The sequence below is a fragment of the Elgaria multicarinata genome, chromosome 3 (assembly GCF_023053635.1).
Source record: "Elgaria multicarinata webbii isolate HBS135686 ecotype San Diego chromosome 3, rElgMul1.1.pri, whole genome shotgun sequence".
NCBI classification, from domain to species: Eukaryota; Metazoa; Chordata; class Lepidosauria; order Squamata; family Anguidae; genus Elgaria; species Elgaria multicarinata.
The window spans coordinates 56,635,202-56,661,377 of record NC_086173.1 but is presented as its reverse complement, the minus strand read 5'-3'; the positions used below and the strand labels follow the sequence as shown (position 1 = coordinate 56,661,377).

The 26,176-nt window shown below is 42.9% G+C and overlaps 2 protein-coding genes across 3 annotated transcripts in view; one reads left to right on the top strand and one right to left on the bottom strand.

Annotated features, from left to right (window-relative positions):
• Positions 1-60: 60 nt before the first annotated feature.
• On the bottom strand, positions 61-19,952 carry HEXD (hexosaminidase D). 2 transcript variants are annotated; one of them, XM_063120383.1, is made up of 12 exons: positions 19,814-19,952; positions 17,359-17,468; positions 16,010-16,097; positions 15,215-15,379; positions 12,547-12,730; positions 11,028-11,099; positions 8,239-8,434; positions 7,177-7,259; positions 5,833-5,911; positions 5,049-5,150; positions 4,491-4,580; positions 61-1,315 (listed from the first exon to the last, which is right to left on the bottom strand). In XM_063120383.1, the coding sequence occupies exons 1-12, from the start codon at positions 19,913-19,915 to the stop codon at positions 1,147-1,149; spliced, it is 1,440 nt and encodes a 479-aa protein (XP_062976453.1). In that variant the 5' UTR covers positions 19,916-19,952; the 3' UTR covers positions 61-1,146. The 2 variants fall into 2 exon arrangements, with proteins under 2 accessions (XP_062976453.1, XP_062976454.1); XM_063120384.1 differs by having other exon boundaries at positions 1,247-1,315; positions 4,481-4,580.
• Positions 19,953-21,475: 1,523 nt separating this feature from the next.
• OGFOD3 (2-oxoglutarate and iron dependent oxygenase domain containing 3) overlaps positions 21,476-26,176 on the top strand; it is a 50,003-nt gene continuing 45,302 nt past the window's right edge. The window contains exons 1-2 of the mRNA XM_063120391.1: positions 21,476-21,618; positions 24,156-24,373. Of these exons, the coding sequence (XP_062976461.1) occupies positions 21,524-21,618; positions 24,156-24,373 (313 nt within the window). The 5' untranslated portion in view covers positions 21,476-21,523. The remainder of the gene's footprint in view (positions 21,619-24,155; positions 24,374-26,176) is intronic.

Genomic DNA, 26,176 nt, shown 5'->3' with positions numbered 1-26,176 from the left:
CTAGTGTAATAGTAAATTCGTGCCTAATAAGTCACGTCTTCTCCAAAAGTTAATTATGAATGCCTACTTATCACCCCCACTCCCCGCCAAAAAGCCTCACCCCTCTTGAAGACAGAGGGCAAGGCAGCTTAATAGATACTTCGAGATAGTTGTAGAGAGACAAAATTCATAAGGTACGGACACTGCTGTGGTGTCAATTTGTAAGTGAGAAATGATATCCCCACAGGTGTACTAGTGCTTCTTACTACCAACCCCTCCAGCTAGGATTCTTTTCAAGGTATATTAGAGGGGGACAGCATCTAAGAGGGCCCTAGGAGCATTAGTTCTAATAGAGAAGGACTTTCCCTGGATAGTTGAGCAGAGGCACTGGGCTATACACATAGTGCTGTATGGATATAAACATAGCCCTACTGTACCAGTCCAAGGGCCTATGTAGTCTACCATCCTGTTTTCCACAGTGGTCATCCAAATGCCTATGGGAAGCCCACAAGCAGGCCATGAGGACTAGAACTCCCAAATGTTGTTCCTCAGCAACTGGCATTGAGAGGAGGTAATATATAGCCACCATGACTAGAAGCCATTGATATCCAATCACTTTTAAAGCCACATCACAACTTGTGGAAATGAATTCCTTTAACTATATACCGTGTTTGAAGAAGTACTCCTTTGTCTGTCAGTCTCTCACCATTGCGTTCCACTGGATGGCCCTCGGTTCTAGTATCGCAAGAGATAGATTAAAAACATCCATAACACACTGGAGATATTCAAAGTGTGCTACTAACTGGATTGTGCAACTTTTTAGATTTATTTAAAGGGTAAAGTGTCTGTGCACAAGTGTTTAGTTGGGGAGGTCTGAGATTTATCCTAAGAACAACCATGAGGAAGTTTTACATCTGTTTTCACTTCTACACAGTGGAACCTGCACAACCACATGTGTATAATGTGATTGCTGGTATGTTTTCAGAGGAAGAGGGACCAGAGTCTCTCTCTTCAAAATGTCATAATTCCAAGCCATTTAGTGCAATAGCCTCATCTCTTGACATCAGATGAACTTCTCTCCCATTTACATACACTCCACTTGTCTAGCTGCTTGATGCTAGTTGTACCACGTTGAGCCTCAAATAAGCAAAGCCACTTGTAAGAGTGCTATGACAGTGCCTGTATTGCTCTGTCCAGATCATCTACTGTTGTTTGAAGTCTTTCCAGGCTAGGTTGGACATTCTCCTCCATCCATTCTTCTACAGCAGTCATATAGAAGATCTTTTCCATGGCTGTTTGTAGCTCCTGGGTCACAGTAGTCCACTTGGTCAGAAGCCTAGGCAGAAATCAGTGATACAATTGAAGATACTGCCATGTAAAGTACACGTAGTTCTTGGTTCAATATTTAAGCCACAAAACAAGAGTCTTCTGAAGAGGTGCTAAAACTTACAAAAGGGCTACAATCCAAGTGAGTTAATGCTCCCACCTCTTGTGGGTAGAAGATGTCTTTTACCAACAGTTTGGGGAATTTCAAGAAAAGATAGTGGGTTTTTAAGGCTGCAGATTCTATGGGAACGTTTGAGATCATTTACTTCAGTGGATTCCACAGAGTGAGTCAACCAAATTCAGTAAAGAAAATAAGTTGAACATAACACCTTTAATGATTTTAAAAAAATACCCTACAATTTCTTAGTTGCTGCTATGTATTTTTTGCAAATCAAGAAGTACTTCTAAAGCCAAACTGGCTAATGTCACAAGGAGCCAAAGTTGTGGCATTTTGGTTTCAAGATGGTAAGATCAATCTAATTTTACTTCCTAGACACCTCCCCCCTCCCCCCAAAAAACCTGATATTAGACTACAAAATATAATAGGGTAATAATAATAATAGGGAAATACAGATGAGATAAGACACTTGCTGGCAAAAGAGTGAAGTAGCCTATTCATGACTACTAAAAGTTCCTTCCAGTCTCAGGATCATTTCACTTGCTATTTCTGTCCTAAAACTCTTCACTGTGCATCTTGCTCAAAATTCTGCACTAATCCCACTGTATGCTAAAAACCACATTAAAACTAATTCCATTGCTAAAAATTCCATTCATGGCTACCCAAGAAACTAACGCTTACTTAGGGCAAAGATTATGTGTAGATGACCTGCAATGGAACAGTCAACCATTTTGTACTTCTTCCACCACATATTCTTAAGATATTTAAGAATTGTATTAATAAGTGTTTTCTCCAGCCTTCTACTGGTCTGGTACCGTTTTAGTATTGATGGACGCATGGCTGTTGGTTCATTTTACTGGACAAGGCAGTTTTGCCATACTGTACAAGATCAGGTGAACTTTCTATTTGATCATGATCAGAGACTGTCATATTTAAAACAAGCCAAATACTAAACAGTGGAAAATCAATTACAGCTAACTGCAAATTTACATGTTTTCATGGCAAAGACTACATCTACCCATTGGATTTTTCTGTTCTGCTACTGCCCAAGCTGCTCTATTGCAATTACAATGGCCATTCCTTTAGTTCAAGCATTTTTCATTGACATTAGGATAATACTAATTTCTAATAACTAATTTATTAATAATGCATTTACTGAAAATCTGTAGCGAAAATATTTGGTATTTTCCCATTAATGCTCAGTCCTATGTCTTCCCTTCCTCCTTTACCTCTCTGCCTAGAAACCTTGCCGGCTTCCTATATTCCCTCCATGTCCTTTACTCCTAGCTTTAGACCTGTGCAAGATTTTCTCCACCCCTTTTCTCATTAGTCTCTTGTTGGAAGGGCTGGCGTCAAGGGTAGGCATGGTTAGGCACCTGCCAAGGGCCCACAGCTCAGCAGGATCCTCCTCCTCTTCACCATGGCATCCTGCTTGGTCATCTGCCTCTTGCTCTGGCCCAGACAACAGTGGTGGTGAGAAGGAGCAGTAGATGCCACTACCTGTTGGCTCACTGGCTCTCTGCCTTTCAAGCAAGCAGCTGGTAGCAATGGTGAGAAAGTGGATGAGGAGCAATAGCAGCTCGTGACAATGGCAGTGAGAAGGCAGACTCACTAAGGAAGGGTGCCCTGCCCAAGGGCCCTCAAAAACCTAGAGCCAGCATTCGACACTGCTTTGAATCAGAGAAGACCCCTGATACCCTGGGGAGCCACTATCAGTCAGTGTAGACCAGGAGTGGGGATATGTGGCCTCCACATCTTAGTGGACTGTAACACCCACTAGCTCTAGCCAGCATAACTAATGGTGAAGGCTGAGGGAACTGCAGTCCACCAACATATGGAGGGCCAAACATTCCTCATTCCTGGTGTAAACAATACTGAGCTAGTTGGACCAACAGTCTGTCTCAGCTGGTGTGTTCGGATGATTGCTTCCCCCACCCCCCCGCCCTGGGACACGCAACCTCTTTGCATAATCCCCCCATGCAGTGTGTCATCTGAACCCACTGTGTGGCAGGTGTACCTTCATGCCCACCCTGCAACCTCTACTGCACATCGTGGATCATGGCTCTCCCACACTAGAGGCATTCAAGAGGCAGCTGGACAACCATCTGTCAGGGATGCTTTAGGGTGGATTCCTGCATTGAGCAGGGGGTTGGACTCGATGGCCTTGTAGGCCCTTTCCAACTCTGCTATTCTATGATTGTATGATTGTAGAGTGGGTATGAAGCCACCCCTGCTGTGTCCCACCCCAGGTTTGGACAACTGACCAACCTGCGCCTCATTACAGAGGATTATGCAAATGATGGTCACACGGTGGGGAGGGAAGCTATGATGGCTTCTTCCCCCTGCACAATCTTCCAAATCCAATAAGTATAAGGCAGTTTCTTATGCTCCTCATTCCCGGAATATCCCACTGCCTTTGCCCTGCTCTCAGGAGCCTGTTCCTCAGCAACCCTGCCTCTTGCACTTCGTGTTCCTTAGCAATCCTACCTCTTGAATCCTTTTACAACTCAGCTTCTGAACCTCCAGTCCCTTCCCATATCCCTGCTTCTGTTCCAGCTTCCCAATAAACTTCTCTTGTCTCTAGATGTTCAAGGATCTGCCCAATCAAACTCACTCACTCAGATAAATTCACAAATAATCAGGTATTTCAATTACTACATTGTTAGAATACTAACAGCACTGAAAAAGGGAAATAGGTAAAACCTGAAAGCTAGCTGTTGCCTGTCACCCCTCATTGAGATTTCCCTTCAACCACTTGGCTGAACTGTGTGAAGTCATGGGCTATTCACAAATATTTGAACTGCTAAGTGAAAAGGCTTGGTAATAGAATGTACATACTGCAGGTACAGTATGGGAGCTGAAAGTTGAACGATCAGTATTTGTTGATAATTTTGAGCAAGATGCACAGCAATACAGATCCTCAAACCCATATAGAAAGCAAAATAGCCGCCTCAGCATGGGGTTCCTAATGCTAATTTGTCATGAACCTTCTAAATCCCTACAGCCACCTGCCTCCAGCTAATTTTCAAGACACAAATACTGTAAGAGATCAGAGACCTTGAGTTACCTTAGTGCATCTGGCTGAAAATGATGAATCATTATAGGATGGATCTTCTTTCTTTTTCTGTGGTAAGGGCTGAACCAGCCTGTGACATACCTAGAAACAGATCAGAGTGTGAATGAATTGAAACGCCATGTTTAATAGACGAGAGGCATAGCATAGATCCAACGCTGAGTTCTCAAATTTACAAGACTTTTACTAAGGAACTTTTAATATGGAGCAGTTATTCTTTAACCCCATGTAATCATCTAATCATATGTGCAATCTGGATGTTTACAAAGATGAGATGAATGTTTTTCAATGTACGCTTGTGAGTAGAGAAGCAAATTATAAATCTTACAGCATAATCCTATGCATGTCTAATCAGAAGTAAGCCTTACTGAGCTTAATAGGGCTTACTCCCAAGTAGGTGTGTATAGGACTGCAGCCTCAGTGGCTGCATGAGATCAAGGGGTAACTGTTAACTTTGGGTTAGTTAATACACAGTAGAAAGATACATTTTATGTGAGCATAAGGTCAATTATGGACCATGCTGGATGTATGCCTTCCTTCTTAATTCCTCACCTGTTGTTTTCCAGAAGTTCATCCACTGAGGGTTTGAGGTAGAATACAATTTGAGTGACGAGTGAAAGAATTTCACTTCCTGGGAAAGTCCCTGAGATGTCACTGTTCAAGAAGAAGACCCATGTGAGCATTCAAAGTAAGTGACAGGACGTTATGAAGTTTTATTGCAGCATTTTTGTTTAACATGATTTGATTGTGAGCTCACATGCTTTGGGAAGACTTTTAGTTGTGAAAAGTGGCGCAAAAGGCTCTTAAATAAAAGTATTGGGAAAGAATGAACTTTGTCCATAACCCAATTGGGCCTGTTCAGGTGATACTTCTCTCACACACCAGTTTCCCTCCTGAAAATGGATGGGCTTGCACATTTCTTCCTCACTCTTCTCTCATCCCGTGTATCACAGAATAATGGCAATTTTATCCTGATCGATGAATGTTAGAAGGTACAGAGAGGTGGATACCTAATCTGTGATAGTAATTTTTTTTAACAAAACCAGTATTCCAGATTTAGACCAGATTAAGAATTTTTGAATGAAAGCATTTCATCACTGTTTGGCTCATCTCCTGGCACTTAAAGTGATCACCAAAGAGACCTTTCTTCCTTCTGTATGCGGGCTCAATCCTAAATTATGATTCTTTTAAGCTGCAATTCTATACACACTTACCTGGGAGTAAATCCCATTGAACTCAATGGGGCTTACATCTAAGTAGACCCACCTAAGATTGCATGTTTCATCATGGACTTGTTTACAGAAAGACTGTTACAGTCCAGAACTTGGGGTTTTACCTCATGAAAGTGTCTATTTCCAAATTCGTGATCCCGAGATATTTTTCAACATCTTCTTTCACCTTTTCTGAATAGCCACCTTGGGAAAACAAAAAGAGAGTTATTTGGTTTGTTTATTCTTTTTTACAGTGTAAAACTTTGAATGGGAAACAAAACAGTGGTTTTGAACAGGAATTTGTGAACATGTCAATGTGGAGGGCAGGCAGGAAAGCCAGAAATGGCTAAGTCAGAACCTGGACGTGGTGCAGTTTACATCACTTCACACTGCTGCCAGTGTTGGCTTAGTCTTCTAACTGCATGGATAAAACCCACAGCCCATCAATGAGCATGGAATTACGACCCTAGCTCACCCATGCCTACAAATGATCATACAGCAATACCTTAATGGTGGCTCAGAACCCACCAGGCCATTTAGGATAAGGAAAATGCAAGTCAGGTTTTGGAATAAATAGGTGTGTTTTGAATTTAGGAGGTAACCCTAAACACACTTTCTTTAAATTAAGTTCCAGTGAAATTGATGGAACATGGGGGTTATATGAGATCTCTGGCAAAAATCTGACCTTCCAAAGCTTTTACTCTTGTATATGGCTATTAACTGTGAACTGTTAATTGGCCTTAAGAACCATTAGTGTCTAGTAACCAGTACTGGGCTGAGGTGTGACCCTCAGACTCCCACGATTCATTGGAGTCAAAGATTTCCTGGGCAATTCATGATTACAACTTCAGCTTCCCATCTATAAACTTGTAGGAGAACACACATGTTGCACATGAGACAATAAATGAAGTAAGGGAGGGGTAGGCTACCTGATGCCTTCCAGATGTTTTAGATTACAACTTCCATAAACCCTGGCCATTCTGGCTGGGGCTGATGGGAGTTGAAGCCCAAAATATCTGGAGGGCATCAGGTCACCTACCCCTGAAGTAAGGAATGTGGTTACCCATTATAAACTACAGAACTAAACAAATTCCTGGATAATTAGAGTTAGAAAGAAGAATTCAAACCAATTTCAAAGGAATATACAAATTCTGTTGCTAATAGTCCTACATGGTTTTCACAATGCTGGGCCAATTCAGAAGACACCTTAAGCCATGGCTTTAACCATGGTGATTAAACCAGAAAGCCAGGCCGTGTTCAGAAGAAACCTTAAGCCACAGCTTTAACCACTGTGAATAAGGCTTTTTGCTTTACTCACCATGGTTAAAGCCGTGGTTGAAAGTGTCTTCTGAACACAGCCCGGCTTTCTGGCTTAACCACCATAGTTAAAGCCATGGTTTAAGATGTCTTCTGAATGCGGCTGCTATGCACTTAGCTTAGATCTGACTGAGGAGAGAATCATATTATACCGTTCTTTAGCGTCTGAAGACATACGGCTAATGATGGGATTCCTACAGGCAGAAGCTCGCACAGAACAGAGAAGTGGTCATACCTAGAGAAGAAAATGCAGTGCTATTAAGTAAGAGGCAATATAGGCAAGGTACTGTAGCAGTCCAGACAGTAGCTTCAGGGCCTCCAAGAGCTTTGGTAGGACACATAGGTTGAGTCCACAGAATGTGAGATTATCTATATCTATATATCCGTGTGCTTTTCCAATATGTTTTTCTGTGACAGAAAACAACCCACCCACCCCCAGTAATCTGAATTAAACAATGCAACTCTACATGTACTTAATGTGTTTGGTTTGTTCCCTTTGCAGAGCTGTGAGGTTTTGTCTGAACTGGGACTTGGAACGAAAAAGGACGTCTGGGACTCCAGGAAATTTGAAGAAGGGGATAGAAGGGGAACATGTTTGTAACTAGAAACATAAGCAGAAGGTGGGGCAGGGCAGGATGAAGGAAGGAAGAAGCACCAGAAACCAGGGTTTGTTTATTTATTAATTATTATTATTATTGCATTTATATCCCACCTTTCTTCCTCCAAGGAACCCAAGGTGGAGTGTACATAATCCTCCTCCTCTCCATTTTATCCTCACAACAACAACCCTGTGAGGTGGGTTGGGCTGAGAGTATGTGCCTGGCCCAAAGTCACCCAGTGGGTTTCCATGGCCAAGTGGGGACTAGAACCCGGATCTCCCGGCTCCCAGTCCAACACTTTAGCCACTACACCACACTGGTTCTCCAGTATGGAGTACAACCATTACCTAAACCAGCAAGATGGCTTAAGGGGTTTGCCCTGTTAATTTAGGCATGAGAGTGGAACTTCCTTCTTGAGCTGACTGACCCTCTCTGGTTTCTGAGTTTTCAATATTTTATGGTTTCTCTATCACTGTTATAAGGGATAGAAACATGGATGTGCTGTTTTAGTTTAACTTGAAAACTCTTGGCCTTGGGATCCTTCTTAAGAGGAGAGGTCCTGCCATTTTCAATGTATTATTAAAAATGCTACAGATCTGTATAAGATTCAGTTACCTTTGCCAGCCTGTTAAGGTGATCCCTCGGATGATACCAGAAGGAGTGCTCTCAGCCACTTTCAGCCACTGCTGGTGGTTTTTAAGGTGGTGTCCAACGAGTGTCAAACATTGGTTTACTCCAGTGGCTCCTTTAAAAGCACTAGCAAGCCAGAGCTTTGAGAAGTTACACTTCTGGTACTTTTCTATGAGAATGGCTGGAAGGCAAGAGAGACAGGAATAATGTTCATCACATTGGAAAAAAAAAACAACCCTAGAGGATAAAATCCACAGTTCAATGGCAGAGCATATAAGAATTCTGGAAAATAAAATCCTCTTCTGTTGATACAGCTTTGAGTCTGGCTTGCACCAAAAGAAAACAAGAAAGTTGCAGATCAGTGCTAAAAATTCACAAAAGACAGCAATCCTAAATGCAGTCACACTAGAAAGTTTCTGTGGACTATGAATGTTTAGGACTCAGGTCAACCTCTGTTACTTAGCTGGAGAATACAAAATCATAATTCACTACCCACATATTTGGAAACAGCCTCAGTATACTGAAGTATAATGTACAAACTACGGCCTTAGCTAGATGGGGCTTTATCCCAGGGCAATCCCCGGGATCGTCCCTGTGCATCCACATGACGCATAGGGGATCCCGGGATCAGGGAGGGATGATCCCTCCCTTGCCCAGGGATCTTGCCTTCCACTTTAGGCCCGTTTTTTCCGTGGTCTGGCATTGTGGTTTGTCCCAGCTCCTCGTGGTTCCTGCGCCCATCGGGGGTGGAGTGGGAGGATTTTATTTTTTTTTAAAAAAAGGACTTACCTTTTGCACACGACTGCTTGTGTGCTCCTGTCTCTTTTTAAAAAAATGCCGGGCGTGACGCCTCTCCCTCAGGTCGTCGCGCGCTGCATGTGAACAGAAAAATATTGCGGGATCTTCACCCCTCTGTCATGCTAGACCGCTAGGTCTAGCTGAGGCCTACATTCATAAATTACTACAACAGGTGTGCTCGTACTTAAAAGAGCTTCGAGGTATAGCCCTATGTGGATACTAGGCAGCCTCCAAATTCAGAGGCTGTGAACTATCCAATGCATGGCAGGACAACAGAGGACAATGCTATGTCTGGGGGGCTTAGGATTGCTCCCTTATTCCCATTACCTAAACCAACAGGATGGCTTTAGAGGTTTGCCCTGTTAATTTAGGCATCTAAGGTGGGGCATAGCTGGCTTGGGAATGCTGGGAGTTGTACAACTTTTTCTGATTAACCTGCATGAGATTGCACCCTAAATTGTTTAAATCTGCAACCAATCTGGCCCTATAGGCACACTTCCTATTCATGATTACAGATTATTGTAAGCGGCAAGATCTATATCTCATATGTAGCAGCAGGTGCGTATTTTTAACAAGTAAAAAATGGGGGAGATCTGAAATCCAATGCTACAATGTCATTAGGAGAATGCTGCTTTATTTTTTAAATTTCTTTCTCTGGGGCAGAATCAAGTATTTTAGTTAAGAGTTTTGAATGTTGACTAGCACAGGTTAAGCTCCTCCATCTTCAAGATGCAAAAGAGGCTAGTGTGAAAGCATGCTAAAAACAACTCCCTTTCATGTTAGTTGCATAACAGGTTGTTATATTATAAGCAGTTCCAAACTGGAGTGACTTCACATATTGTCAAAGCTACTTCTCAATCACTTTTTTAAAAACACCCACAAAAACTTCTAATCAACAATTTACATGCCAGACTCTGTATTTCTCCAACTTCCTCAGCTCTGGCATTGGCTTGACCTTAAATGAATGTGCCTGCTCCTCCAAAAAAGGTGATATGTAGACTCTCATGGCCTTGGCAATTTATTACTATTGCTGATTTTCTGTTTCCAGTGTCTGCTTCTGAGTCTTCCTAAGCCACGCAAGGAAGGGATGCTTTTGAGGGTACTGGATGAAATGTAGTAACATGCTCAAGAGGCTGCGGGACAATTCTTTCTGCAATCCTATGCATGTTTAGACAGAAAAAATGTCCTTCAACTCCCAGCATCACCCCTAACCACTCCACCTATTCATTGAAAGAGGTCTTTTATTCCTCATTTATATCTTGCCCTTCCTCCAAGAAGCTCCAACAGCATACATCACCTTTCCCCCGACATGGTGCCTACTAGATGTTTTGGACTATCACTCCCATCAGCCCCAGCCAATGGACAGTAGGGCACCAAGTTGGGGAAAGCTGTCATACACAATCTCCACAACAGCTCTGTGATGAGAGAGTGGGCCTGTTCAGACAACACGCTAAGCCATGGTTAGGCCGCCAACGCTTTTGCAGCCAATGGTTAGTGAGAGGGTTTAAACTGTGGTTATTTAGCCACCATGGTTAGGAATGGTTCACACAACATGCTAAGTCATGGTTCACACGACACACTAAGCCATAATGTTTAGCTTAAAATGCTTAATCACCATGGCTTAGCGTGTGATCTGAATAGGGTCAGTGTTACCAACTCATGGTCACCCAGTGAATTTAGTGGTGATTCAAGCTAAGGTCCCAGTCCATCACTCTAACTCCTGCCACTCAACACATCACAATGACAATTGCCTGCAAAGGAGGTTATGAAAAATAATGCATTTATTGATCACATTTGAACCTACACTTCCTCTAAGGAGCTCAGGGGGTTATCCCATTTCGTCCTTACAAAAACTTGTGAGATTGTAATTAATCCAATAGTTACTGTATACCTTGGTAATAACAGGCATTATTCTAAAGTTTAGACACTGACAGACCTTGTCGTTTCTCTGAGCAAACAGACAAAGCAGCACGAACCTTTGCTGTCTACATCAAGATCAGAAGAGTAATCCCAGATCATCAACTCTGCAAGCTGTGCAATTCCAGAACCTGGAAAGAAGCAGAAATGCTAGTAATTGCAATGCTTTGTTGTCCAGTCAGTGATAATTTCAGAAGAGTGCCCGAAGACTCAAAATAAATGTCAATAGCCCCACCCCTTCTAACCATATTGATTATAGAAAAGGCCCAGAACACAAGCCTGACTGAAGGAGAAAGAAGTCCCTCCCGCAGTTCAGTACTGTATGGTCCCCTGTGATTCAGCACAAACGTGAAATGTTAGTATCTTTAGGTATTATTCAGATAAATTTAGCAAGACTGCACTATGCTCCTAATCTAAATTCTCCAGTCCTTCCCTGTCATTTTAAATAGCATTTTTTTATATTTTGGGACTTTCTAATTAATGTTTTGCTGTGCACTTTGGTCAATTATATAATTGCTAATATGCTTACAAACTTTAATGAAGTATGTCTCCTTTTGTACTTTTAGTTTCCCCCAAAGCACTACAATTCAAGCAACGTATAGATTTGGCCAAGTGCAGCATTACAAATATTTATATTGTTACCCACTGTTTTTAATCTCTTACTTTCTTCAGTATTGCTCTGAACCTCCATAAATATAGCACAGTTTCAGGAGGACATATTGACTTGGTTCAGACACCACGATAACCAACAGTGGTTTGAATCGTCAACGATTGGTTATTTAACCCACCATGGGTTATCGTGTTGTGCGGCAGGAGTTTTTTAACTAATGATTGGTTATTTGGCTGAAATAACAACGCAAATAATCAAACGCTGCGCAGAGTTGTGTTGTGTGGAGGTCACTGTTGGTTCTTTCATCAGCCACAGAGTCGCAAGCCAAGAGTGGTCAAAGCAGCAGCCGCTGTTCCACCTAGCAGGATAGTTTTTCAGCAGCAATGGCTGATGGGATACTAGCAGGAGAACTGAAGTGGGGAGAGAGAGGGGGATGAGTCAACTCAGCATGGACTAACAGTCAACTCAACGCTGCTCCTAATCCACACCACCATTGATTATTATCATGTCATATGCGGAGTACCTCCAGATAAACAACTGTTGCGTTTATTATTACCCCACTGTTGACTATTGTGTTGTCTGAATGCAGCCACTGACGGAGGACAGTGAAGCAAAAGTTTCCTCTGATGAAAAGCATTATAGGGAGTGTCTGTATTTAAACGGTCACAGAACTTTTTGTAGCATGTGAAACATCTATCTCCTCCCTTACAGGAGTTTACCGCATTTCTCAAGCTATCTTTGAAACCATGAACTGAATTACGCTGCTCAAGTGTTCCAAGGGTACAAGGCAGGTGAGCATCCAAGATGAACACAAAAAGGGAGAAAAGTCTCAGGATGCTATCAACAAATGTATTGTGGAAAAGTCTTTTCCACAATAAATTTATCTATAGCATCCAGAAGACTTTTCTCCATTTTGTGCTCAAGTGTTCCAAACCCACTGTTAAAATCTCACTCCAGTGACAACGTACCTCGCAGTGTTTCTTCACTCATTCCCCTCAGCATGTCATCCCACACTACAGGTTTTACTGAGGGGTGAGCAGAGACCACGTGGCTGGCCACTGCTTTCATGTGGGCCAGGCACAGCTTTTCAATGGTATTTTCTCCTTGCTGCAGCCACTGCTTGGACTCCTCCCCTTCACCGAGGTAATACACCTGGAAGCACCAACCAAGACAACCTTGATTTATTTGCATGCTGGCCATCACTTCTGTGTAGTAATTTATTTATTTTCTGCACCAATAGCATGCTATTCACTGTGATCGTGAGGAAGGGAATAAAGGCGGCTCTCTCACAAGGAGAAACCTGCTCATTCTTGGCTGTTGTAGAGTATGGGCTGGAGCACATATTACAGTTGCTGTGGGGCGTGCCAATGAAAACAACTTTTCCTTGGCCACTGATTCCTGCTCAATCCATAATATTTAGAAGTACTTACTGTGTGTTCAGCTACCATGCTGAGTCTCCATGGCCACTAGGAAAGTGAAATGGAAGTATACATATAATAGGATGCCCAAGCTCTATAAGCTCAGTCCTTCTAAACAATGCAAGGTGGTTTTTTTTTGGGGGGGGCAGGAATCAATCCCCACTGAGACCGTTTTCAGCAGTATTTCCATAGCAATTATAATGTGCTGCAGCCTTTTCTCAGGGCAACTGTGAGGAAAGGGGAAATTTGGCTGAGATAAATAAATGGTTGGTCTTGGAAGGTCAAGAGGCAGAGGAGAAGCCACCAGTGAGGGAGGAAGCAGCAGCCAGGCCCCTCTCCACCGTGCCTGGGTCCAGCTCCAGCTGAGAGCCCCCTCCCTCCTGCTACCAACTGCCTCTGCAGAGGCCACCAGTGAGGGAGGAAGCAGCAGCCAGGCACCTCTCCACCGTGCCTGGGTCCAGCTCCAGCTGAGAGCCCCCTCCCTCCTGCTGTCAACTGTCTCTGGAGAAGCCACCAGTGAGGGAGGAAGCAGCAGCCAGGCACCTCTCCACCGTGCCTGGGTCCAGCTCCAGCTGAGAGCCCCCTCCCTCCTGCTACCAACTGTCTCTGGAGAAGCCACCAGTGAGGGAGGAAGCAGCAGCCAGGCATCTCTCCACCGTGCCTGGGTCCAGCTCCAGCTGAGAGCCCCCTCCCTCCTGCTGTCAACTGTAACTGCTGAACTTTGCAACTAAGATTGTAGTGCTTGAATTTGCTTTCCTTTCCCCCCTCCTCCTCCTCCTCCCTCCCAATCCCCTTTCCTTTTGTGTCATGTCTTTTAGATTGTAAGCCTGTGGGCAGGGAGTGTCAAGAAATACTTTTGTAAGCTGCCATGAGAGCCTTTTTTGGCTGAATGGCAGCATAAAAATCCTTAAATAAATAAATAAATAAGAGGAGGAAAAAGCAGGGTAGGTCTCCTCTGCCTACAATTTTCCAGCTAAAGTTCTGTAAAAATTCTTTTGAGCTAAAATGGTGCACAACCAAAGACATACTTCTCCGGCCACTTTGCTGCACGGGCAGCCACTTGAAACTCTGTGGGATGCTGGCCTGTGGCCAGATGACCACATGCAGGCTCTGCTGTGCAGAAAATTCAGCTTTTGACACGCCACTGCGAACATCACTTTTTCAGCGTCTACAGTGCCATAACAAAGGTTAAACCCTATGGGATACACCCATGATTGACTGGCTGTGTGCTGCCATATCCAGGAGTGCCAAGCAAGGTCTCCCACCCCTGCCAAATTTGCAGTGGTTGTATGAATTAGCCCTAACAAAATCCAAAATAAAAGTTCAGCTTCTGTTTCTTTGTCTTGCAAGCATGGTCCATTCTACTGCATGTTTAGGAGTCAGGAAAGCCAAATTATACTGTACTGTTTGTAACAAAACAACTGATGATCTCAAGTCACTCCACACACTGGGAAAGACCAATGGGCTAATATCTGATCATGAATCCAAGGATTCAAACATTTCTCACTTCTTTACCCAGCTACATTCGTTCCCCTTTCCTGTCAGTGGTTCCGGGAAACCAGAGTGGCTGAGCAAAGTGTAGGTAAGTCCTTGCAAGAGGAAGTCAGACCTTCCCTACCCTAGCATTAAAGCATCTGTTTACATAACAACAATCTGCTAAAAAGGACGCCCGGTATGCAAAGCTACAACAGTCTACTAGCATTCAAGAAAGCTATAAAGACTGATCTCTTCCGGCAGGCCTATCCAGTGGAATTTTAAGATGTTTTAAAAATGTTTTTAGGATGTTTTTTATGACGTTTTTAATAATGTATATTATGTTTTAATTGAGTATTATGTATTTTATTGTTTATTGTTGTTCCCCGCCTCGATCAGAATGGAGTAAGAAATGGGTAAGAAATAAAATTATTATTATTATTATTATTATTATTATTATTATTAAAGTTTGTGATGAAGTTTTTTAAAAATAAATAAATAAATTGAAGATGAAAACCAAATCTCTGTGTATCTGGGTAAGCCACTATGTAGCGTATTACAACGGTGCTTACTTTGTGATGATAGAAGCTGGCATCTCCGTAAGACCAGGGTCAAGGAAGACACTGACGCCACAGAGGGACAGTGATAATGCAGCAATGGGAAGTGGCTGGGGATGGCAATCCTTAAAAGGCATCGTCCCATGGTTGTTGCAAAAACAATTTCAGCCCCAGGCCCCACACTGTACCTCATCACAGCCAATGTGAAACCACCGAAGATCACCATGCACAGCTACCACTTGCTCTATCATTGTGCTGACCAGTTTCAGGGATTCTTCTCTATGGGGGTTCACAGTGTTGGGGAACATTGCCACTTCCCGTAGGTGACAGAATTCTTTGTGCTTCAAGACAAACTGCAGGAGAAGAAAGAACGAACGGATGTGGCCATCAAACCAAAGCAAATAAGGTGTCTAAAGACCTCAGCAGGGCTGTGAATGCAGCATCCACATTTCTAGTATAGAACATAGTGATCTTTGCAGTTTTTAAGAAAATCTCCTGCAATATTTTTGTTGGGGGGAATGATTGTGTTAGTGTGGATCCAGATCCAGAAGTAAAATAGCCTGTTCCCATGTCATGGGGTAAGAGGGGGAGAAATTTGTGTAAGTGACTACCGTACATCAATACGATTTTAAATAAGTTAAGGAAGTGGTGCATACGTTGGTGGAGTTGGGGGGAAGAAGAAAGGAAGTAGTGCCATTTCCTCAGCAGTGATGTCAACGGAACTTTCCAGTAGATGGCCAATGACAGTCATGCAACTTCTGACACTGTATTCTTACCCCCTTCAATCACTGTTTTCCTCATGTATGTTGCTGGAAATTTAAAGCTCCCTGAGGATCAAGGCTTACTACATGGGGAAACCTAGTTATTACAAACAAATCTCATCTCATTTCTGTAAACTTGGCAGGCAGCAACCCACCCACCCCTTAATTACATCAACTCCATCCCCACAAATTAAACCAAGTGTCTTGAAACATGGCGCTTACCTCCATATGTCCAAAGGTCTGTATCAGAGGTATAACCTCTAACTCATGCAACTTTGCCAGCTTTAAAATCTCTTTAATTTCAGAGGGACTAGAAAAAGACAGACGGAGCTTAGTTATCAACGGTGCATTTCAATAGCATGTTTTCTGTTTAGAATTACACACACTCACATATATACAGTACATATACACATACTAGTGAATGGTCTCAAAAACATCTGGATGGCAGCAGATTGGGGAAGGTGGCTCTGTCTATACAAGCATGGAAAGCATGGAAATCCTTGAAACACTTTGCCACCACTGAAAGGACAAAAGGGTGGCATAATGGTGTTTAACAGTAGTTTGTATGTGTCAGGCATAGGCCCACAGGGTTCTCCAACCAGCCCACCAGCCTCTCTACAGAGTCCCCCCACCCTCTTGCCATGCTGCACAGTGAGAAATGGGCTCCCTTTCTCACTACTCAGCACTAGAAATGCTGTAATGCCACCCTGAGGAGATCTTTTACATCTACTAATCATGCTTGGCGCTGGCTCTGAACTCTTAGAACCATGGCTCTGGCAATGGAATCAGTTACCTAGGGAGGTTGTGGGCTCTCCCACACTAGAGGCATTCAAGAGGCAGCTGGACAAGCATCTGTCAGGTATGCTTTAGGGTGGATTCCTGCATTGAGCAGGGGGTTGGACTCGATGGCCTTGTAGGCCCCTTCCAACTCTGCTATTCTATGATTCTCCTTGACTCAATTCACACTAGAGTTTGCATGCTTGCTGTCCCTTAAAGCGTGCCCCTAGATCTACTCCGCATGAATAGAGTGCCTGCTATGGCTCTTTACCACCTCCTTTTTGAAGTTGGTACAGATCCTCCATGACAACCTTCCTAAAAGAACTCAGGAGCAACTGTTATTCCTGTTTCAAACTGTGTGCTGCTTGGGTGGTGCCCATCAAGCAACTCCTCCTCTAGCGTATTTCAAGTTGTTTTTGTTTAAAGGTGCCAAATAAATGCTTCACCAGATGTATATGGCAAGTGCCTGTCTAAAGCGTGGAGGGAGAGCCAAGAGAAAGAGGAAATCAGGATGCCAGGTACGCGTGTCATTAGAAGCATGAAGGGGTTGCCCCACAGCGCCCTGAAGGTTTAAACTCTGCTTACAAAAGGAGGCAAGAGAACCAGAGGCCAAGGCTCAAACTCTGCTCATCTGAGAAGGTTAGCCAATTATTTATTTATTTATTACATTTTTATACCGCCCAATAGCCGAAGCCCTCTGGGCGGTTCACAAAAATTAAAACCATGACGAACATAATAAAACAACCAACAATCTAAAAACACAAATACAAAATACAGTATACAAAGCACTGTACCTGTATGCATCGTTTGCTCGGAGGGGCTTCAGCTCCCCATCGTAAGGGAACATATCCTCATATTCAAGGAGAATGCCATTTGCACCCAGGTCATGGAACAACGGGAAGATCTGTTGGTTGCATAAAACATCTTAAATCTCTAGCCACCGCGGAACCACTCATTTTAATTTTCAGAGAGATTAAAGCCCCTTAGGCCAACTTTTTGGGCTGTGGGAGTATTTAGCAATTTGAGAAACTCTCCTGGGAACCACCACAAATGACTGCCACAGAGAGCCAGTGTGGTGAAATAGTGTTGGACTGGGACTTGGGAGATCCAGGTTCTAGTTTCCACTCACCCATGAAACTCAGCAGGAAACTTTGGGCCACTCTCAACTCAACCTACCTCACAGGGTTGTTGTGAGGATAAAATGGAGAGGAGGGCAATGTAAGCTGCCTTTTTCCTTGCAAGAGGAAACAAGGTGGGATATAAACGTAATAATAAATTAAATTTAAAAATGGGAGAAGTGGCAAAGGACAAATAACCTGCCCCAAACACGGAATACAAGGCAGAGGTGCGGTCTGAGTCCCAACACATCTTTGAACCCACAGTTTTAGCACCAATAGAAACCTATTTCATAGCAATCCTAGCTGCCAGTAAGACAATGGCCCTGTTCAGAAGACACCTTAAACCATGGCTATAGCCACGGTGAATAAAGCAAAAAGCCTTATTCACTGTGGTTAAAGCCATGGTTAAAGGTGTCTTCTGAACTGGGCCAATGAGTTAATTTTTTAAAAATTGAGTAGGGAAGGGCATCATGGTGGGTGCTAAGAGAGGTGCCTGGGGGACCACTGCCTTAGGGAAAGCCCGTCCCAATATATCCTTCCCCGCTCCTAGTTCCGGTGAGAGGGCCTTGCTCCAGGTGCCATCTTTTTGCTCTGAAAAAAACAGAAATGCACATGAAGTAGAGCCTCCCCTCGGGTGCTCGTCTCCTATCTATTGTGCTCTTTAAGTAAGCCGCCACCAAAGCCTATTGCTGTTGATCTTTAGAAACAAGGGAAAGGCTTTGGAAACATGGTATACAAATGTAATAAATAAAAAAGGGTTTGAAAATAGAACAACCTAAAAGAAAATCTTCATTTCCCCAAGCCTTATGTTAATGCTCAGTACAATGTATCTTAACATATGAGCAGAAATAAACTTGAAGCAAAAGCAAACATCGGTTATAGGAATTTCCTCTACAGTTTTCCTCTATGCAAGTATCAGTTGTTCTTACAGCAGAGGAAGGAGAAATTGAACTGAGTTCTAGAATACCACTGGAACCACTGCATGAAGAATTGCAAATAGCTCTTCCAGGAACACAACTGCAATTTTTAGGGGTCAAGAATTCTTTTTTACAGAGAGGATTTGGGCAATAGGTTAAGAAGATTGTATCTGAACTGTAGGGAACCCATGAATCAATTTACCACAGATGCACAAAAGAGCCACAGGAGTTGCACAGCAATGTCACTTCTTATGCAACCACTCTTTACAGTTCCAGGTATGGTGTGGTTCTGTGCCACAATATCCAAGATTGAAGTAATACAACTAGTACCTCGATCACTGGTACTCCTGTAGTAGCAGTCAGAATATGGCATTGCATAAGATATCCTAGTTTATTTTGGTTGCCTGACCTCTAGGTAGCACATCTGAGGCACAACATACTGAAGAGAGTAGCAATGTGACACATAGCACAGCATTTGTGAGTAAACAATTAAAATTGGTAGAGGAAAAGGAAGTGACTACTTTGGCAGTGTGCTTTTGAGTCTCAGAGCTGGACCAAGTGTTTCCTAGTGTATTTATTTATTTTATTTATTTTATTACATTTATATACCGCCCCCCAGCTGAAGCTCTCTGGGCGGTTTACAACAATTAAAAATAGTAGACATTAAAAGTATACAAAAAATTTAAAAAACATAAAAACAGTATAAAAACAACAACAGTATTCATTTAAAACAACAATTCTGTTGTATGAAAGGGAGGGAAGGTACAGGTACAGTAGCAGTCCAACCATCACATTTTTGTAAACCACTCAAAGAGCTTCGGCTATTGGTTAAAAATGGGATCATTCGGCTAAAAATGCAATAAATAAATAAATAAATAAATAAATCACACACTTCTGGAGTAATCAAAAATCAATCTTAGATGTAATTAGTTAAACCAAGTAACCTCTAGTTCAGTCTCACTTTCCCAGCATAAATGGAGTTGATACTTCCACTTTTAAAAGTACATTCTGAGATGATTAACTCCTTTCTTGCTGGGAGTACAAGACTGAGCTTAAGTTTTCTTTTGTGTAAACTGACTACTTCTAAGATGCAATTGAACCCACAAATCAAAATGCTCTAGGTACAAGTCAGTGAAGAAACTGAACTCATGTCACATGACTAAACTAAATCAAATCAACATGAATTCCCTGATTACACAGACTAATAATGTTACCTCTGCCAAGTATGAGACTTTTGGTGGAGCTCCCTTGAGATCCAAGTGCACCAGGTGCAGTTCAAATGGAGAAGAAGAAGCCATCACTTTGTTTTCTTCCATGCTCTCTGCAGTACTGTAATCAGCAAAGCAAACTGATATGCCTGGAAAGGAGCAATACAACTATGAACATGTTCATTCCTCTACATAAAAAGGATTCTAAAGAAGTCAAGCTTCCCATAAGCAGTATTTTAGCCAGTACTTATTATCATAGACATGAAAGGTGTCATAACAAGCAAGGCAATGCATTAGAATCCACATGAAAAGCCCCATTTGGAGTCCTTATTTACTCTAATAGACTTCAGAAACAACTTGGCTTCTCTTCTACAGACAAGCAGCATTGCAAAAATGGGGTGTTTGGGGAAACAAAAAAAACGAAGAAAGCCTTCCACCTCAATCTCAAGCACTTAGAAGCAAGTTCCAATCATTTCCATGTAAGTTAATTCCAAGCCTGACTACTTAGATCCTAAGCAGTCTTAAAACTACATGGCCAAAAGGGGCCTTAAGGCCATCTAGCCCTGCACTGCCCTAACAGTAGGATGTTATGCCCTGCAAGTTCTAAAGCAACCATACAGAGCCATCAATAAGAGATGATGTTTGAACAATAGTACTAGTAGGAACATAGGAAGCTGCCTCATGCCAAAGTCAGTTAATATATGCAATACTAAGTTGTTTTATTCTTTTTAGTATTGCCTATACTAACGGGCAGCAGTTCTACATGGTTTCAGACAGGGGCCTTTCGCAGCCAGCTCTATCTGCAGATGTCAGAGATTGAACCTGGGACCTTCTGGCTGCAAACCACGTGTTCCCCACTGAGCTATGGCTCTTTCCTGAATGAAGCTAAAAATGAGATTTAAAAATGGGCAGGGCAACAACGTGATCAAGACACCCCGATCCATATATGATGATTCGGACAAAGTCTGGGGAAAGCCCTGTTTAAGGTTACTTTGAAAGCACACCTACTTGGGTGTAAGTTCCTATACGACTTCTAACATAGTTTAAGATTGCAGGACCAAAAGTCAACTCATGCCCAACATTCAGTGGATCACGCCAATGGCACTTGTTGCCCGTTCAGTTTTAAGGCCAATTCCAGATCTGAAAAGGCTCCAACGCTTCTTTGCATCAACCTGGGTGAGTCAGGCAGATGAAACACTCCCGAGGAGCCCACGGCCTCCACCAGAAGTCGAGCCTCTGCAACTTGCCCACACGTGATTCCTTCTCCTTCGCAGACGTGGACCAGCAGCAAAGAGACAAGATGCAGGAAAAAAATAACGATGACGACGCTCTTGCCTTAGCACTCTTGGGCCTCTGTCTAGACCCCCCCTCCTCCCCAATTCCTACGTGTGCAATTCTCCTCTTTTCTTTTCGATCCCCCCACTTGCCTGCCTCTTGGTAGCGCACCCCAGCCCGCCTTCCACAACGACGCCGTCCCTTTCCAACGCCGTCCACTTCCTAGTGCTCCATTCCGTCTCTAGGCTCGATTAAGCGCGCCTGCTTGCTCTCCGGCATGGTTCTCGCTCTCTGAGATCGATTGCGTCTGCCTGAGAATCTTCCCGCAGCAGCTTCCGACGATGTCAATGCCTATTGGTCGCCGCCGCCTCGTCTCGCGTTTAGGCTGCGTGTTGTAGTGGATGCTCGAATATCCCGTTCCGACGCCGCTCAACTCACGCAATGGCTCCTCAGCGCCGAGCGGGCGCCAGGACTGCCGAGAGCGCTGGGGGTGGCGCGGGTCTTCGGGCGGAGGAACGCCGCCTCCTCCTCAGCAGGTACCTTTCAGGGGGCGCGGGCGGCGGGGCTCGCTTCGGAGTCGCAGGAAGCCTCCTTGAGCGAGGCTTGCTTCAGATCCGTGCATAGGAGCTTGTGCATTATCAGCTTCCGCCGCCGGGTGGACACGACATGTTTGGGACTTCAGTTCCCATCAGCCACAGCCAGCATGACCAGTGGTCAATAATGTTGGGAGTTGTAGTACAAAACGTCTTGATGGCACCAGGATGGAGGAGATTGTGTGGATATTGTCTGTTTTTGTTTGTATTTTATGCATTTTATGCTTTTAAATTTTGTATATTTGTTTTTAATGTTCACTGTTTTTAACTTTTGTAAACCGCCCAGAGAGCTTCGGCTGTGGGGCGGTATATAAATGTTAATAATATTATTATTAATAATAATGTCTTCGTCCTCTAACAAATACTCTCAGGAGTGCCAGACTTGAGTCTTCCTCCTTGCTGGCATCTTTCACATATCCATTCCCTAATGCAGGGCAGCTCTCCACTATTTCCAATCAGATTTTTTGGTTCCGGGTTAGATTGTAATCCTATGCACTGTTACCTAGAAATAGGTCTATATTGAATTTGGTGGGACTTGATTTCAAGTAAGCACGTATAATTTTGTATATTTGTTTTTAATGTTCACTGTTTTTAACTTTTGTAAACCGCCCAGAGAGCTTCGGCTGTGGGGCGGTATATAGATGTTAATAATAATATTAATAATAATAATAATGTTTTCGTCCTCTAACAAATACTCTCAGGAGCGCCAGACTTGAGTCTTCCTCCTTGCTGGCGTCTTTCACATATCCATTCCCTAATGCAGGGCAGCTCTCCACTATTTCCAGTCAGATTTTTTGGTTCCGGGTGAGATTGTAATCCTATGCACTGTTACCTAGAAATAGGTCCATATTGAATTTGGTGGGACTTGATTTCAAGTAAGCATGTATAAGGATTGTGCTGTGTGGGGCTTCTGGCCTGTCTATGGTCCCGGGGCACAGTCTGGACGTGAAGGACAAGGAATAAGATTTCTACACCTGCCCCCTTTTTAAGGAGATGTTAAGGCTGGTATGACCTTCTGTGACCTGCCACACTTGGAATTCTACTAGGGGTAGCAGCATTGAAGGAAAATGGTAAAGTGCGGCTGGTACAGTGTGTGTGAATAATCTGAAAGAGTTTATTATACTATTTTTATTAGGTTTTTCTCAAAATATTAATTCTTTGTGTGTGTGTGTGTGTGTGTGCGCGCACACACACATGGAATACCTTTTTGGGTTTAATACTTCTGTAGCAACCTTGCTGGCATTACCATATCACATTATTTCAGGTTCCTGGTGTTCCATTTTCTTAACTGACTGGTTTACTGACTTCTCCCTAGGAATATAATTGCTGGAGTATTGGATTTGGGCCACGGGAGATGCAGCTTCAAGTCCTCACTCCACCATAGAGATTACTGGGTAACCTTGGTCCAGTTGCACACACTCCACATACTCTACCTCACAAGTTGTGAGGATAGAAGGAGGAGCCGTGTATGTTGCCCTGAGCTCTTTGGGTTAGGGCAGGATAAAATAATAAATAAAACACAGGGTATGCTGCAATTCATATGAATGCAGCCTTCCCACTGACAACGTGACTTAGAAAGAGCAGAGGTGGTGCACAGGTGTTCAGATTCTCTATGGAATTCATAGCAACAGATATTTATAGTAAATCATATCCTGTTAATGATGAGTGAACTGTCAAGGATTAAATCTTTTAACAGCTTCAATGTGTTTTGTTCTGTGAACTGAAGAAGTGTTCATTAGACAGGGTTGTATGTACGTGGCTCATTTTATCTGGTTCCTTCAAGGCCCATCAATGTTTAGAGCAGATGTAGGCAGTTTAAGGGCCACATGTGGTCCTTGGAGTCTCTCAGTGCAGCTTGCAGAGCTCCACCCTATATCCTGCAGCTCAGCCGATGGGCCTTCAGCTGTGATGTGGAGAACAGATTGCTGTTTCTTGCTGCTAAGATTACTTAGCGGCAAGATTACTGTTTCCCTGCTGCTATTACTGGTGGTGGGAAGACATTTTAATCCATCCAGGCACCCAGCGATCCTACTGGGAGTATGTGTGAGTGTGCACAAGTTTCCCACCTACCACTAGCCTTACCCACTTGTGCAGCCCTCAACCCTCAAAAGGTTCTCCACTCTTGTTTTAGAGGATGAATTTTAAATGGTTGAAATGACAATCCAGCATTCTCCCTTCCATTCTTGCAGCAAGGCACAACTTCTAAATAACATGAATTCTAAACTCCTTTTGCATGGCTCTAGATGTCTGTGAAGGCTATTCTTAAGGCCAGATTTTCCACATTTGTTTGTTACCTTTTTTATAGATGCTATATGTCTGTGTTTTTGTTTGGGTCATTCATGTTCCTCTTATATTCCTGTGTCCCATGCTAGCCCTCATTTCACTTCTGCTAACACCCTCCACTTCACTATTAAAATGCAATACAGTGGTTCAAGTTGATGTTCTCTTACCAAAAATATTTTGTTTTGTTTTGTATTCAGTGGTATGAAAGGTAATGTCCAGAAAGACTCACGGCAGAAGTGGCTGAAAGTGGCATTCCTTCTCTCGTCTGCCATGCTGGGCTACCTCCTGAGTGGGAGCTATTTGTTCAGTGAAGACGGCGTTACAGAAGTTTTGGCCCATCATGGTGAAATCCTACCAGACCGATTCATTGAGATACCCTGCTCAGAGGACTACGACAGCCACAAACGTTTTGAAGGTATCTGTACACTGGGAGATGCGCTGGTGTGGGACTGAAAAAATAACTAGCTAAAAAGTGGGAAAGCATTACTCTAAACTTCTCCAAGTTTCCTGTCACTTCAGAAGCCCTTGCTGTCATACTACTTTACCTCTTCTCACTTCCATTTGAGAAATGAATGAAAGATGGTATACCGGGTAAACTATTGCTTTTTCTCATGCCCTGCTGTGACCTATATTAAGCTATCGGGATAGATTTTTTCTCTTTTTCCCCCAGTTGGATATGAGGAGAGAGTCAAAGAAATCATGATCATGTTAAAAATGGCAACATCCAGCTTCTAAGAACATAATGTTGTCCATTACAAAATCCTGAGATCTTGTTTTGTAAGAGCAAATTCTGCTTGTTATGTTACAGCAAGGAGTATGCAGCTCTGGGCAACGTCTCAGGAAATGGAAGAGGTGGTGTTGGGGTTTTCAGGCTCTGTAGTAGAACTTCATTCATAGCTGATTGTTTCCTTTGACTCCTTGCCAGTGATCATACTGTATAATGTAACAGAACTTAACGGACAGTATCCCTAATCTCAGATTTCAAAACAATCTTACATCTACTTAGAAGTAAATGGGTATAGGGATGCAACCTGAGCCTGCCTTGCATGTGACAAAACTTCAGGTATGCCTAATCATCTATTGCACTAATAGGTAGTCAAGATCATGTAGTAATAATTTAGAATAATTTGCAATGTAAGTAATTATTAAATTGTTAGATTGGGCCCTATGGCCATGTTTCAAGAACATACAAGCAACATCTAGAGAGGGACACTGTGTTTAGGTGTTTATATGCTAATGCTAGAAAACTCAAACAAGGTGGGGGAGCTGGAGTGGTGGTTTTTAAAGGACAGTATAGATTTAGTTGGCACAATCGAAACCTGCTGGAATGGTGAAAAAACAGTGGGATACAGTTACCTATGGATACAATCTTTATAGGAATAACAGGGAAAGGTATACAGGGGGCAATGTCAGTCTGTATATCAACGCTCATACAGTCAAATTCGAAATTTCAAAAGGGGATCCTCCTTCACAGCATCACTGAGTGGCAATACCAGGCTCCAAAATAATTTAGTATTGGGAACTTACTAGTGCCTCAAAAAGTTCAGGGTGATGTTGAAATGGAGAATGGGTTAAAGTAATGATGATTTCATTTACTCTCAGACTGGGTAAATGCCTCTGGGTAAATGTCACAAGAAAGAGGTAAAATTTCTAGATAGTTGAGGTGATAGTGCCCTAGAACACTTGGTCATGTAAACAACCGGAGGGCAGGTGACTCTGGACAACTTTAGTCCTAAGTGGTGCCCAGGACCTAGTGAGAAATAAATGTTGTTGAACTGATTGTAGCACTTGTTCATAAATGATCTGGAGTTTGGGGTGAGCATTAAGGTTGCCAGATTTACAGATGACAACAAATTATTTAGGATGGTAGAAACAAAAAGGGATTGTGAAGAACTTCAAAATGGCAAATGTAAATGTGAAGTGATGCACATTGGGACAAACTCCCTAACTTAGCTGGTAGTGATTGACCAGGAAAGAAATCTTGATCATGATGGATTGTTGAACTAAAGCATTGGCCTGGTGTCTAGCAGCTAAGGAAAAATCCATGTTAGGGATTGTTAAGAAAGAGAGCTGGGAAGCCCTGCCATATCGTAATGCCTTTAAACAAAGCAGTTCTGTGGTGCAACCTGGAATACTGTTTACAATTCGGGGTGCTGCATTTCAAAACTGATATTGTGAAGCTGAAAAATGTGCAGAAAAGGCAACCAAAATGACTAGA